Here is a 13,216-nt window from a genome sequence, read left to right on the forward strand (position 1 = left end):
TCATATCAAACTTCCTCCTAGTCAATTGTGCCTTCAATTCTTGAATTCGAGTTTTATAGGTGTCTACCATCACATGTCATCCACATACAACAACAAGATGATAAAATAATTCTCACCAAACCTATGGTAATAAGTATAATGGTTTGAACTTAGTTTGTTGTAACCAAGACTAACAATAAAGGATTCAAATCTCTTGTACGAACACTTGGACACCTGCTCTAAACTGTACAAAGATTTGTTCAGCCTGCAAACCAAGTTTTCTTGTTCTTTATGGTTGGAGCATCATTACATCCTTGCTAACAACTACCTTGTGGGCAGTGGAATTCACAGGTAATAATACCCCTTCACATTGTCAGCATAGCGTAAACAATTAACTCTTTTTCCAATTTCAAGCTTTACTAATGCTTTGAATTCCTAGCCTTCTGAGGTTGAGTTTAATTATTTATTTGTCCCCAAAATATATTCATTGTCCAATTTGCAACCTAGTCTTGTGAGGTTGAGTTCTTTCACTCATTCTTCTCATACCAACAATCTTTCTTAAGATGTCATATTTGATATGATTTGTAATTTGAAACTTTCGTGTGACAATTTTATCAATAATGTGACAATTTTGTGCACTACTATAATAATTTTTTTTTAATTTCACAAAAAATGTTTGTTTTAATATTTTTTAAGACATTTTGATACATCTATAATTTTATTGAATTATATTTCTTTAAGAATATATTTATTTATAAACAAGAATTTGAATGGATTTAAGATGAAAAAGATGTTTTTCGTGTTAAAGAAAAGACAATTAAAAATAAAGGTTGTGAGAGAGAATTTTATAAAAGTTGGTATATGATGTGATGTGTTTGACATATTAAAAAAATATTTAATTGTTAAAATTAATTTTTTTTCTTAATTATAAAGGTAAGTTAAAATAAAATATAATAAATGTAAATTATGTTAAAATAAATTATCATTTATTATTTAAAATAAATAAAAGTTTAAAATAATAAAATTATATTGAAATAAATTGAAATTGATAGAAATTAAATTTAAATAAATTGTAAATGAGTGATTAGTTGAAATAAAAATATAATTATTATTGTTATGAAAGGTGAGTTACTATTTAAAATGAAAAAGTTAACGTTGACAGAATTATATTAAACATAAGACTAAAAATATATGACTTAATAAAAAAGTAAAACGGTAAAGTTATTCTTATAATTAGACATAATGTGAAATAACTTTCTTTCATAATTTTTTGTTTATGAGAAAATATAAGAAAACTCACATATATCAAATTTATTTGTAAAAATTCCTCCAAATCAATTCATCCAAATAAGTTTGGCATTTATTTTTCTTTCACATAACTGAAACAAACAAAAATATAAATCAACAATATATTTTAATTGTTCTTATTTTACACACTTCCTAATAAACTTTAACAGAATATTATATATTCAATTTCGATCAAGATAATCATCATCTTAATTTTAGCTAGGACACATCTTGTTCTCTTTAAAAATATAATATCTTTTAATTTTAGCTAGGACACATCTTATTCTCTTTAAAAGTATAATTAATTTAACTTCAGATATCTTTATCTTATTAGAATATTTTGCATTGAATTTTGGACAAAAAAATCTCTCTTTGACCTCTTCATGGATATAATTTTTTAATTAATTTTGATTAATTTTTTTTAAGTGAACTTAACTGCATCATAAAACAATTCATCTGATATGAAAAGACATATCCTCTTTTTAGATGACTTTTTCTTTTAGAAAAAATAAACTCTATAATTCCACTGTTAAAGTATATAATATCATATTTGTAGGTATGCTTGTGAAATAGCATTGTTTAAAAAAAGACTTTCATACCAATAGTATATATCAATTCATCTGTTAATAACTTTTCAATTTATGACATAATCATAGCCTTATATGTGATTTTTTTAGAAATAACTTTAAAGGAAAAATAAAAATTAAGTGAAAAAAAATAGCATGTGTTAAATTTATGAAAATTAAAAACTACCGACAGTATTGTTAATGGAGGTGGATGAATTGATGATGGAGGAAGAAAGAAAAGGGTTGGCGTGTAAGAAAGAAACGAAACGACTTACATGGTATTAGTGTTGGTAGGTCCCTGCAAGTGGTGCTTCAAATCTCACAGCTTTTCTTCGTCCCAACACACCAACCACAATTGAGGTGCCGTCAAGTTCATGCTCTGCATCGAAATACAAAGCTACTAATTACTACTGTCAAATTAATTACAGTTAATGCTAAAAGAAAGAGACAGAATCTGGAGAAAGAAAGAGAGAGGGAAGGGTTGTTGTTTGATTTGCAAGGAAAGCATCTTTGGGAAACCAACAGAATTATGATGATGATGATGAGGAAGTAAATGGGACCTGCATCTGCACTTCCATCCCCACAGTTCAGTTTTCACTTCAAATGGATTTAGCCACAATGACCAACCATTCCTGTTTGTCTTTTATCTTTTTTCACTTCGGATCAAAGTCTGCGTCAACGTCATCTTTACCACCTTCTTCTTCATCCTTATTCAGCTCTTCACGACCATGATCTTCTGCCTCACACTCACTCTCGGATCTCAGTCGCGGATCCATCTTCAGCTTTCAATATCACACCCACTTTTTCGCTCTCTCTCATGGACCCCTCTACTTCTCGACCAGCTGTAGTCATCGATAATGGCTCCGGGTACCCTTTACTTTCTTTTCTATCACCCACTTTCCGTTTTGGTCTCATCTTGTGTTTGTTTATTTTTATTTTTTTGACACAACGTGTTTGTTGAAATGCCCAAGTGATGTTTTCTTAGTTTTTCTGACTTGGATTGACTGGAAAACTGATTCACTCGAATTGGTTTACTCTGAATTTTGAAACTGTTTTTTTTTCTTCAGGTATACGAAGATGGGGTTTGCTGGTAATGTTGAACCGTGTTTTATTGTTCCGACAGTGGTTGCAGTTAATGAGTCGTTTCTGAATCAATCGAGGGGTTCTTCTAAAGGCAATTGGGTGGCCCAGCACAATGCTGGGGTTATGGCAGATCTTGATTTTTTCATAGGGGATGAGGCACTTTCCAAGTCTCGATCTAGCAGCACTTACAGTCTCAGCTACCCGATTCGGCATGGCCAAGTTGAGAATTGGGATGCCATGGAACGCTTTTGGCAGCAGTGCATATTCAACTATTTGAGGTGTGATCCGGAGGATCACTATTTCCTCTTGACCGAGAGTCCATTGACCGCACCTGAGAGCCGCGAATATACTGGAGAAATCATGTTTGAGACTTTTAACGTGCCTGGACTTTACATTGCTGTGAATTCTGTGCTTGCTCTTGCAGCTGGGTACACAACATCTAAGGTTGGTAATTGGTTCACTGGATAAAGATTGGGAATTATGTTGCGTATAGAATTGGAACAGGGTGATTAATCTTGAATGCTTTACATATTATGATGTATGAAATGGCCCGTATGCTTGGTAGCTATTAAACGGAAAATTCACAAGATGTTTCACCGGCTCCTGTAATTTGACGCATTTGGATGTGTTCACTTGAAATCAAAAGTTAACCTCTCTGTAGAATAAATGTCATGAACTAGCACGTAGGATAATTCAGCAGCTTTCCTCACTGTGTGACATAAAATGTTGACTTTGCATAATTATACTTCAACTTTTATAACAGTATCATAGGAGATACGTCTAATTTTAGGAATATTTTCCTTTTAGGCTGATCTTGAATTCTTTTTAGTGTGAGATGACAGGAGTTGTAGTGGATGTTGGAGATGGGGCAACTCATGTGGTACCTGTTGCAGATGGCTACGTTATAGGTAGCAGTATCAAATCGATTCCTGTTGCTGGAAAGGATGTTACACTTTTTCTTCAGCAGCTTATGCGGGTGGGTAATCTCTGTAGTATTAAAATTAAAAGGTTATCATGTTGGTATTGTTCTCTCATTTGAATATCTGTGAATTTTTCTAAACCTCTTGTTAATGCAAACTAGCTGACCTTACCTAGTGGTGCTGTTGTTAATGTTGAACATTTTCACAAATTACCATTCACTTTATCTAGTGAAACCAATCATGTTATGCTAATCTGGGTGAATAATGTCGAATGCATGATAGTATTATTTCTAATCTCTATCAAAATGTCAATCTGCATTTTACTGAGCAGATTCATGAACTGTTATGTTGGCATTGCTTCATACAGGAAAGAGGAGAGAAAGTACCACCAGAAGACTCTTTTGAAGTTGCACGGAAAGTAAAGGAAATGTATTGCTACACCTGCTCTGACATTGTGAAGGTTGTCTTTACTCTTTAGTTCAATACTTGGGTTCTTTGACAGCATCATTAGGGGTTGTGGTGCGCCTTTGCCAATAGTTTTGTTATCTATAGCATACTGAATGCTGATAAATTCTCCCATTTAATTAATTTGCTCCTTTTGTGAATCAAAGGTTGTAACTAAAGTTTTCTTTTCAACTTATTAGTTTTCCGACATAACATTAGCTCAATTTCTCTTAGGAGTTCAATAAGCATGATAAAGAACCAGGCAAGTACATCAAGCATTGGAGAGGTATTAAACCGAAGACAGGGGCACCATATTCATGTGATATTGGCTATGAACGATTTCTTGGTCCCGAGGTTTGTTTGATGGCCACTCCTCATATAACTATTTTAGTATGATTTTTCTGTTGTGAATACCTGAACTTATTCCATGAACTAATGAATGAAATAAATATATACTTGGTTAGTTCCTGACTTCCTATGATTAATATCTAACTGAAATGGAGGGGCCTATAATGGAAAATGGTAAATGGTAAATATTAAAGGGATATTACGCATCTTGTCTTGATCTAAATCTTCACTATGGATGGTTAGAGTGTATTTTCCCTTTTCCTTTATGGAATTTCTCTTTAGATGGTTAGTTTTTTTTTTCCCTTTTCTTTTTCCTTTATGGGCTATAAAAGAGGTCCAAGAAGTAGTGTGGAAAGGGGCAAGGTAGGTTTAAGGGCAAGTGGTGTAGCCTGTCTGGGATTGAAGAATTTGAACCTGGGATGTAGATCGTAGTTTCTATCTCTAAGAATCTTGGTGTCAGTTAGCCACAGCCACTGATTCTGCCTGAGGTAGTTCATTCAATTTAAATATTGAAGAATTCATGAAACTGTAGTAGAGGCGTGGCGTAATTCCTGAGCTAATCTATCGACTTAGTTGGGGTCATTATATCAACAAGACCAATTAATTTAACTTTTGTTTTCCCTCTGCAGATTTTCTTCAATCCTGAGATATATGGCAGTGACTTCACGACCCCTTTGCCAGTTGTAATAGACAAGTGCATTCAGTCTGCACCAATTGACACAAGGAGATCCTTATATAAGGTGAAGTACCATACTGACGTGTATATAAATAAGCCCCAGAAGCAGTTTTAAATTCTAGTGAACTGCCACTTCAAATCATAAAATTGGGGATCTTCCAAGGCTCAATGTTAGTTTGGGGCATTTTTTTGTTGTTAACCCGGATGGAGTTTATTAGTGTTAAGTTATACCATATCAATTCAGCAATGATATTTAGTTTCTGATAGCATGAATTTCTAGCCCTTCAGTTTACATGTTGTTGACAATTGATCTCTTTACTTGCCTATTTATTTATTTCAGAATATAGTTCTGTCTGGAGGTTCAACCATGTTCAAGGATTTTCACAGGAGGTTGCAACGTGATCTTAAAAAAATAGTGGATGCTCGTGTCCTTTCATCTGAAGCACGCTTAAACGGGGAGATAAGAGTAAGTTAATTGGTACCTCTAAACCTTCTTTAAATTGATGATTTTCTCTCACGCCCACATATTTGAAACTTGTTTGCCCAAGTTCTACAGACTAAACCAATCAACAATCAATGCATCATTATATTGTACTAAATAATTACATAAGTTCATTTGTCCCCATTGTTTGTATTGACAATAGTGTTGTGTGGATTGTTGATTGGTTTGGTTATGTAGTTTGTGCTCTGAAGGTCTTCCCATCCCCTGGGGCCCAACAATTGCATGGACAAAATAGTCACATCGGTGTAATTATAGCAGGCTGGACTGCTGTATTTTATTGCTTAAGTCTTGCTTTTACCTTTTTTACTTCGTTAATTTGGTACCTGCAGTCACAGCCAGTGGAGGTAAATGTACTCAGCCATCCAATCCAGAGATTTGCAGTTTGGTTTGGAGGATCGGTACTTGCATCAACACCTGAATTTTTTACGGTATGCATTTCTGACATTCTTTTTTGGGGTTAGGAGGTACAGTTAATGCATCTCATAATGACTAATTTTGTGTACTAATAACGTGCTTATGTAATTAGGGGAGGGGGGTTACTTGTTCTGTGACTAACTTTCTTCCTTGCTATGACCGACCACTTTCCCAAAACAGAAAAAAAATCTATTTTCAACTTGAGCACATTGGTCCTGGACAATTTGTGTGATAGCATCATAATTGCCTTTATTTGTTTACGAATAGCCATGGTAGGTGGAATGCCACATTTATAATTGGTTGTCTTTGCCTTTTTTGTCTGGCATTAATATGTCGAGTTTTGTATGTTTGTTATGTTAAATGGATTTGATCCACAATTGTTAGAAAATAGAAGAAAGAAGAGGTTCCGGACCCATAGGTCAAAATTTGATCCACTTTGCAGAATTTCAAATTTACCCCCTTTTAACGTTCTCTGTAGCCAAATAGTTTATTCTTACAAGAGATGCCTCTTTGATGTCCATACATGAGGGCTCAACTGTGAAGCCAGTCACCACTGCATGCGAACTCAGGTCCAACAGCTTTGGTTGTGGTGTTGATGAGGTTGATTGTGTATAACTTGAATCATCATAAATTTCCTCTGGACTGTCCTGCCTTGGTTCCATTATCTGTGAACCTTAGATGCAACCAATATATAATGATAAAGGCTAACCTAGCGTGTTGGAATTCCAAGATTCCTACGCCATTGATGTTCCATCCACCTTTATGGTCCAATTTATGCCTAACATTAATAAGCTTTTTCTGGAAATCTGGGTTTTGAAAGAGGAGCCCTGGTTGCATCTCCACCTTTTACAGGGTTGTCCTGAAAATAGTCATCGCATCCCACATTCTTCACTCTGTTTTCCTTTTGTTTATCCCTTTCCAATGAAGGATCAACTACTTCCTTGTCCAAAACTATTTGAAATTTCCCACGGCAGTATTACTTCATTTTTGGTTCTTTCCATCACATGAGGTGTGATTCCTTCTTATTGAATCTTTTGTACTTCAATATTGTTTAAGATCCCACGTCAACTAGAGATAAGGCTAAATCGCAGTATATAAATAAGAACAAACCTTCTCTTATACACTGGTTTTATGAGGATAGGTTAGACTTAAAGTGACTTCTTAGTTTAGTGAAAGAGTCTATCGGGTTTATCATTATCGGGCTATCACAAATATCTAATCCTAAGGGGTGTGTTGAAGATTTACATCAATTAGAGATAAGATTAAATTTTAGTATACAAATAGGCAAATCTCACCTTATAAACTGGTTTTGTGAAGATGAGTTAGATATCCTTCAAGTTATTTCTGTTTTGTGCTTCCATTAAGGGTGGGTAATTCTATCTTTCTTCTCCAAGACCTAGCCTGTGCTTTGGCACATTCTGGCCAACTCCCCTCCATGCTGATGTTGTCCTACTCACCTTGTTCCTCCATTTTCTGCTGCAAATCCTCAGCATCAGGTTTCCAGCACCCAGCGCCCCAACTTCACCCCCCTCAACTAGGTTTTTAAACATCTAGCTCCCCCCAAAGGTGGTTTGATTCCTCCTCTGAAGAAATGTCTTGCCATGACAACATTACCCATGTACTCGTTGCCTTTCTTCATCAACAACTGCATCATATTTTTTAGAGAAATACCAAAAATGGACTCTCTATTCTGGGGTTAAATTTTATTAAAAACCACAAAATTTCATGAGAACGTCTTACAAGACTCTATCAAGGTTTTCTGGTTTCCAATTAAATTCATATAATTGTAGAGTGTAGTCAAAAGTGTGTGAATCTCTTTGATTCCCTGAAACTTCTTGATCTTCAAAAGCTGATTAATTAGATCTTTTCTGGAGTTCGACTGAACATTTAACTCGCTTGAACTCAAGTAGCTCGGTGGTCCCTTCCTTCAAGAGCCTTAGGAATTGTCCATTCCTTTCTCAAATTCCGATCCGGAATCTGGTCAAATTTGTGAGTGGGTCAAACAATTTTGGTAGGAACTAAAATTAGAAAATAGAAGAAGGAAGATGATATTTCTTGATTTCAAAAGAACAGAAGATTACAGAAATTACTCTCCTCCAATGGTTTCTCCTGTGATAGAGTAAAAATCAATTCTCAAATGATACAAGATATAGTGAACCCTTTCCCCTTACATTCTCCTATATATTTAATTCATTAATCCCTCAACTAATAACTAATAATATCGTAACCATTTAAACCTAATTTCCCAACTCCTAACTGTCACGTCTGTAGTTGGTTTGGTTTTCTTTGCTTCTTTGTTTGGCATTGATAACCTGGATTTGTATGCTTAGCCTGTTTAAACAATCTATGATTGCATTTTGGTAACGATAGTAATAGTATTAATGTTTGCTAAGTTTAGAATTATGAAACATGAACAGGGTAGAACTATTTTTTTATGGTTTGCCGGCAACATGTCTTCCGTTTTCTTGCAATGATATTCTCGTATTGAGAGTATCCATAATTTGTTATTGTTTCTTTAATCCTTCCGATATGTCTCTATACAAAACAAGATTACAATTTATGTTCCAATGAACAGGCTTGTCATACAAAGGCAGAATACGAGGAGTACGGAGCTAGCATTTGCCGTACAAATCCCGTTTTCAAGGGGATGTATTAAAGCAACAATGAATTAGTTGATCATGGATGCAGTTACTTGATAAACAGTTGAATGAATATCTTGTTATTTTGATCCCTCAATCCACCTCCTGGTCTTTCTTCCCACCTGTATTCGTGGTGGCAGGAGTGAGTGTAAAATATGTATATTCATTGAAAATATGCATTTCTTTTCTATTCTAGCAGTCTTCCTAGGCACTCAGTTTCACATGATTAATACAGCAGAGGTCAATATGGTAATTAATGACTACATACAAATTGATATTTCACCAAAGTTAGCCGACCTGAATTGCAATTCATTTTGGTGTTCAGCTTTGAGATTGATTATGTATTTTTTGTCATTCATTGTTGTCACAGATGATTCCATGATTAGGGAGCACGACAGAGAAAATAAGATTCGACAAACTTTATTCGTTGCTTGGTCAGCTTGTAGCATGTCACAAAATAATCTTATCTTTACATAATTCAATTCACTGATTATAATTTTATCATATAATGACCAAGATTTGGTAAAATTCAAATGATTTGATTAAAAAATGTTTTTCCTTTTCACTCATTTCGATTGAACTATCAATTCGTGTTAACAAAGCACATTTTCGAATTATCTTAAACCAGATTACCATATTTTTAGGTTAATTGAGCTACACATTTTCTACACTAATGAGTAAGATTACGTTTTTTTTCTTTCTTTTTTAAGTTTCACGACATAATAATATACACATTTTTTTAAAATAGTAATTTTTATGTAAGTTATACTATTCTAATGACTAATTATAATAAAAAGGAATTCAGACTCTTTATCTTATTCTCTTCTTTTAGTTCTGTATCACTCTTATATTTTAAAATAAAACACTCTCATTATCTTAATATTCTGCTCGTTCTCTTTTCTTTTCTGGATGCACATTTTACAAGCTATTTTAGTAATTAGTAAAACAAATTCTCTGAACTATCTCATATTATCCTCTTTTCATTTTATCATATCACATGGTCCCTCTTAACACGTGATAGAATAATATAATGTTATTTAGTTGTATTATTTTGTGTTATCAAACACATGAAAGTGTAAATATGTATCAACTTTAATCTTATTAATTCTCTTATCCTGTTATGCATACCAAATAAACTCAAAATGTTATTCTTAATTGTTACTATGGGCTCATAGCCAACCGAACGGTAAAAATGCAGAAGAATCAGTGCGACGGATGATACCTCTCAGATCAGTGAACCGATCGGTAAAAAGAGCCGTTAAGGTAATCAATAGTAATAACTATCGGGGAGTTAATGAAAATAATTGTCATTTATTGACAATTAATATTGTCATTCATTGCTGGTTAATGAGTGAGACCTAACGGTAAGCTCTATATAATTTATAAATATATTTCTGGCATACGCGAGGTCACTGACTTGAGTGTCGGAGAATGTTTTGGATTAAAGTTCTAAATCCTGCCGAAACATTAATTATTTTATAATTCAATGTAGTTCTTTTCATTTTAAAGAAAATAAATTTCATGTATGTTTATACCAATTATGGATTGGCAAGGTCCTAATCTAGAATACCTTCATGTTATATTTCTTCTTGAAAGACTAATATTTATTGGTCAAATTAATGGTTTGCTTAACTAACATATTACCACTTAATATATATATATATATATATATATATATATATATATATATATATATATATAAATTTAAATTTATCGATATCTTAGAAAAAAATATCAAAATTTAATTGGAGAGATAAAAAAAGAAATGATAAATTAAGATAGATAAGGAGTTAACAATATCAGGATAAAAAGAAAATACGACAGCTAATTTCAGATGGTTTAATTTGAATGCATTTATCCATTCTCCTCATTGTGTTGAGATAAAAACACAACCATAGTTCTGGGAAAAAAACGACAACTTAACCAAATAAACAACATTTCAATCCATTAATCCACTCAACTCAACGATTTGATTTGGATTCAAAACCAACAACAAAATGGATTGTATTTAAACATACACAACATGTTCTTCAAAATGAATTTACGATAAATCACATTTTACTGCTAATATATTTATATTATGAAAATATATAATAGCAAACGGAAACAATCTTAATAGAAAGAGCGCCGTATTTTAACTAATAATATAAAAATAAAAATAAAAATAAAAAAAAATTAAAATCCCTTACAAAAAAAATGTTATAATATCGAAAATAATTATAAAGCGAAATAAAAAACAGAAATACGTGAATGGATAGGGTTGGTGGTAAAATACAAGTTATATTTAGGAAGTATAAAGCATAAATGGGTTATTATCTCTGATCCCAAAAAAACAGAAAAAGGAATGTCCCACCAAGCATGAGAAAGAAGGCGTTCTGTTATTGTTGTTCATAGCACGACATGCATGTGGGAATGAACATCACACTCACAAAACCATTCATCCTAAGATACTTTCTCCTCTCTCTCATCCTCTCCCTCCCATTCTTCCTCTTCCTCTTCCTCCACCTCTTCTCTCCGCCACAACAATACCACCGTTACGCCACCACCCCCTACAATAACAACCTCAGAATCCGACCCGGTTACTCTTCCTACGACGCCTACATCCAGCGCCAGCTCAACAAAACCCTCAACCCGCGCCTCCGCAAAATATGGACCACGCGCGACTGGAACCGCAAGATCCCGGTTTTTGCGCGCTTCTTCGAGGACCTCAAGGGAAAGAAGCTTCTTCACACCAGCTCCAAGGCGCTTTGCGTAGGCGCGCGCGTGGGGCAAGAGGTCGAGGCGCTGAGGCGCGTTGGCGTTTCGGACTCCGTGGGAATGGACCTCGTTCCCTACCCTCCCCTGGTGGTTCACGGGGACTTTCACGACCAACCGTTTGAAAACAGCACGTTCGACTTCGAATTCTCGAACGTCTTCGACCACGCGCTCTACCCGGAACGCTTCGTGGCCGAGATCGAACGCACGTTGAAGCCCCACGGCGTATGCGTGTTGCACGTGGCGCTGGCGCGACGCGCTGATAAGTACTCCGCTAACGACCTCTACAGCGTGGAGCCTCTCGTCGGGCTGTTCAAACGCTCCGTTTTGGTTCACGTTCGTGGCGTTAATGGTTTTGGTTTGGACACAGAGGTTGCCTTTCGTAAGAACACTTCACGTTAACGCTTTCTCTCTCTTTCATTTCTCTTTTTCTTTACCTTAAGCTGCATTTAGGAATATTTTATGTAAATACTTTTAACACAGAAAAATCAAATAGATTACAACTTTCCATAAAATATGTTTGTAATTTTTTTCTATAAAATGAATTAAAAAAAATTATAATGTTGAATTCTATAAATTAAACAAATATAACAATAAGCCATCTAAAAACAAGAAGCCGTCATTCATCAGTATGTGCCATTTTAGCTACCATGTGATGTATAGTGAACCTGTAAGTTGTAAAAATAATAAAATCAAAAGTGGATCTCATATTTAATTATATAATTTTACGAATTGAAATGTCATTCTTTTATTTAGGTTACTTCAATCATGCATGAAGTGATGATTTACGAAGCAAAATAAAGGGCACATATACACATGGTATGCAAAGTGACATAATTATACTTCCTTGATCTCTTTGTTTAGTTCAATATTGATGTTCTTGAATTTGGTAAGAAACATGACACAAGCTATATATTTAATTACTTGGAAGCTATCTTTCATTTTATATATTACATAATAAGGTGAAAAAGATGGTTTTCAATAATGCATTTTGTGAAATAAAAATTGTAATAATTATCTAATTACATATATATTAAGAGAAAGATGTTTTTAGTATTATTGAACGGATCTGGAAGGATTAAGTAACAAGAAGGAATTAGTTACTATTTTCGATAACTTATCTTCACAATTTACTATTTTTTCAATAACTTAAATAATTGATAAATTTTATCAATTAAAACATATTTTAATAATAAAAATTCTAAATTTAATAATAAAAATTCTGAAATATTGATAATTTTACTTACAAATTAATTAATTATTATTCACAAATAATAAAATATTTTACCGATAAAATTTTATTGAAAATTTTTGTAACAGAAAATATTACGATTTTTACTAACTGTTATGATATTTTACTTCAATATCAATAAAAATATTGTAAATTATTTTTTATTCTGGCTATGAAAAAGTTATAGATTTTGGTGACTCTTTGCATGGAGCGTTTCCTCATTTATTGGGCAGCTTGGAGTGAAGAATGCTGCATGTGGAAGAGTTGATGTGATAGTTACGTCTTACATTTTTTTCGCTATTCTCTTATTTATTACGCAAGTCTATTTAGTTCATATCAACTATTCAACTTTTAGAAATAATAATAAGTAATA

At 33.6% G+C, this 13,216-nt stretch overlaps 2 protein-coding genes across 2 annotated transcripts; both read left to right on the forward strand.

Annotated features, from left to right (window-relative positions):
• Positions 1-2,038: 2,038 nt before the first annotated feature.
• LOC108331133 (actin-related protein 3) lies at positions 2,039-9,189 on the forward strand. Its single transcript, XM_017565767.2, has 9 exons — positions 2,039-2,699; positions 2,900-3,359; positions 3,745-3,891; positions 4,203-4,295; positions 4,514-4,633; positions 5,257-5,367; positions 5,644-5,769; positions 6,135-6,233; positions 8,795-9,189. The coding sequence occupies exons 1-9, from the start codon at positions 2,650-2,652 to the stop codon at positions 8,873-8,875; spliced, it is 1,287 nt and encodes a 428-aa protein (XP_017421256.1). The 5' UTR covers positions 2,039-2,649; the 3' UTR covers positions 8,876-9,189.
• A 1,864-nt stretch (positions 9,190-11,053) lies between these two features.
• On the forward strand, positions 11,054-12,076 carry LOC108325792 (uncharacterized). Its single transcript, XM_017558875.2, has one exon. The coding sequence runs from the start codon at positions 11,259-11,261 to the stop codon at positions 12,012-12,014; it is 756 nt and encodes a 251-aa protein (XP_017414364.1). The 5' UTR covers positions 11,054-11,258; the 3' UTR covers positions 12,015-12,076.
• Positions 12,077-13,216: the final 1,140 nt, after the last annotated feature.

This window comes from Vigna angularis, chromosome 1 (genome assembly GCF_016808095.1).
Source record: "Vigna angularis cultivar LongXiaoDou No.4 chromosome 1, ASM1680809v1, whole genome shotgun sequence".
Lineage (NCBI taxonomy): Eukaryota > Viridiplantae > Streptophyta > Magnoliopsida > Fabales > Fabaceae > Vigna > Vigna angularis.